This window comes from Lactuca virosa, chromosome 4, assembly GCF_052849685.1.
Source record: "Lactuca virosa cultivar CGN04683 chromosome 4, Lactuca_virosa_CGN04683_v6, whole genome shotgun sequence".
NCBI classification, from domain to species: Eukaryota; Viridiplantae; Streptophyta; class Magnoliopsida; order Asterales; family Asteraceae; genus Lactuca; species Lactuca virosa.
The window spans coordinates 209,035,178-209,037,789 of record NC_136429.1 but is presented as its reverse complement, the minus strand read 5'-3'; the positions used below and the strand labels follow the sequence as shown (position 1 = coordinate 209,037,789).

The 2,612-nt window shown below is 33.9% G+C and overlaps 1 protein-coding gene across 1 annotated transcript; it reads right to left on the bottom strand.

Annotated features, from left to right (window-relative positions):
- Positions 1 to 519: 519 nt before the first annotated feature.
- LOC145105543 (uncharacterized) lies at positions 520 to 2,225 on the bottom strand. Its single transcript, XM_079042627.1, has 4 exons — positions 2,104 to 2,225; positions 1,242 to 1,787; positions 1,072 to 1,154; positions 520 to 986 (listed from the first exon to the last, which is right to left on the bottom strand). Exons 1-4 carry the CDS (start codon positions 2,223 to 2,225, stop codon positions 520 to 522), a joined length of 1,218 nt encoding a protein of 405 aa, XP_078898753.1.
- Positions 2,226 to 2,612: the final 387 nt, after the last annotated feature.

Genomic DNA, 2,612 nt, shown 5'->3' with positions numbered 1-2,612 from the left:
ATATTTAATTAGTTCCTTTTGATCACTTAATTAATTATAAATTAATTCTTGATCAATACTAATTAAATAATATGATTATATATTAATATATTAGAACTTATAATATATTAATATAAATCATAAATATACTATTCTCAAAAGACTATCCATATAAATTGTGTCGGTGAAGTGCAACCCAAATGGACCATGCCGAGTCGAGTCAAGTACATACCAAATATAGTTATGGACTTAGACATTAATCCAACAAATGTCTGTCTGGGTAATAAATCCTGACTGAGTAAGAAATCCTGTTGTTTGATTGTACATCTGACTGAATGTGATGAGTGATGAAAAATGACCATTTTACCCTTCTGTTATATATAGTGATGGATTAAGTTGCTAAATAATTATAAAAACATAGATATTGTCATACAAACTGTAAATTACACACAAATAAAAAATGTCATACAAAATGTAAATTAAACATAAATCATTTAATATCCAAAAAAAACATCATGAAATTCAAAATAACATAATAATTTAACATGAAGTATGTGAAAGTAGTTGATTTGCAATCTGATCACGCAAAACACACATATATTCAACGACTTCTGGACCCCATTCTATGTCTTGTATGTTTTCTCTATTAATTCCCCCACCTTGGACGTCAGGAGTAACCATAGTGTCCTCCTCAAAATTTCTAAACAAGTCATCTTCTATATTGTATTTCCTTATAAAATTATGGACCGCGACACAAGCAATGACTATGTCTCTTTGCACAGTAAAAGGATAAGGAGCCATTTGTTTTAATATTGGGAATCTCACCTTCAATACACCATAAGGACGCTCAATAACATTCCTAAGTTGTGCATGAGCATAATTGAACCTTTCTTCTCTAGTTAAAGGTCTGCCTCTTCGAAAATCGGCTAACCAATACCTAGTATTGCGGTATGGAGCCATAAACCCACGAGTGTTTGTATATGCGGCATCACAAAGGTAATATTTATCTGCAAATGAATGTGAAACATATTATATAATGACACATATTATATGAAGAAGATAGATAATAAAAATTATATAAAGATTACAAACCTGGTGGAGGAAATGGAAATCCAGAAGTTGAATTGAATGTAACTTCTTTCAAAACTCTTGAATCATGTGCTATACCCTCCCATCTAGCCCAAACAAAGGTGAATATCATATCAAAATCACAAATTCCTATTACATTTTGAAAACATTCTCCTTTTCCTCTTCCTCTATACCGAGTTTGTTGATCAACGGGTACAACCGCATGTACAAGAGTTCCATCTAACGCACCTATTGCTCCGGAAAAAATATTTTTTAACCGTCTATGTCGTTCCGAGTTATGTCTTGTTGGATTAGGAGTTGTTGGTACTATAATTTCTTTTGCTAAACACATCATTGTTGTTAGGACCTCGTGAAAACATTGATGAATCGTTTGTGTGGAGTGATGAAATCTTCCCTTAACAGCACGAAAACGTTCATTATGTCCTATAACATGTAAGAATATAGCCATCTTCTCTTCAATGCTTATTGTCCTACTAGCTTGCAACCAATTTTTTTGGGTAAAGTGGTTGCATAATAAAGCAAATGCCTCTTGTGTAAGACACATCATATCGAAACATTGTGTAGGGTCTCCGTATGTTAAATCTTGCGTATACGCATACCCGCTTGAATCGTTATCTCTAATTCTATGAATTCTAATTAGCCTATGCCGGTTTGACCTCAACCAATAAAACACAAGTAAAAGAAAAGCTACAACTTCACCATCAGAAACCATACTTGACCTGTTACAAACAATTAGGTAACATGTTAAAGTAACAAAAGTCATATAACAAACGTCATATAACAAAAAACTAGTAAATAACAAAAGTCATATTCAACATCCAAATATCATCCAAAGTAACAAAAAGCACATAAGAAAAAAACTAGTACACATCATCCAAAGTAACATCCAAAAAAGTCATCAAACATAGGATCCAAAAGTCATGCAAATAACAAAAAGTCATGCAACAAGAAACTAGTAAACATCATCAAAGGTAACCATACTTCCTACCCGCACCCATCACCCACGACTCACAACTAGTATGCGAAAGTCGTAACCAAACTTTTCTAACATCAGCACTTTCACCAAATAGCAAAAGAGAGGTCTTGTGTCTTTCATCTTCTTCTCCCCATTCCATTTTGTTTAATTTCTCCATACACGCATCAACATCCTTATCCATTTCACTTTTTTTGATACTTTCATTTTTTTTCCACTATCGACCTTGCAAGCTTGACAATCTCCTCTTCAACTTCTAATGCCCTTGCATCTCTTTTTTTCACCAACTCTTTTGTTTCCACCAACTTCCATATTTTTTGAACGCCCCGAAGATTCTTCACTTGCACCTACGTGTTGTGTTGAGGTTTCCATTGGAGCATCATCATCAAAATCATGGGCACTAAACTCTTCTATAGGACGAGGGAGTGTAGAAGATGGCCCCCAACTTTGAAAGTCGGTTGAGGTCGAGCCTTCAAATAGTTGGGTGCAAAGATCAGGAAACAACAGGGGTTTAGTTTTCAATGACAACACGAACTTGTTCAACTGTTTACAATTTTTATAAATATTAGTA

Excerpts from the sequence above, each read along its gene's own strand:
- LOC145105543 (XM_079042627.1), bottom strand. The coding sequence starts at position 2,225 with ATGGATAAGGATGTTGATGCGTGTATGGAGAAATTAAACAAAATGGAA. Across the intron at positions 1,788-2,103 it reads GCTGATGTTAGAAAAGTTTG|GTCAAGTATGGTTTCTGATG; the intron begins GTTACGACTTTC and ends TGTTTGTAACAG. Across the intron at positions 1,155-1,241 it reads CCCGTTGATCAACAAACTCG|ATGGGAGGGTATAGCACATG; the intron begins GTATAGAGGAAG and ends TGTTTGGGCTAG.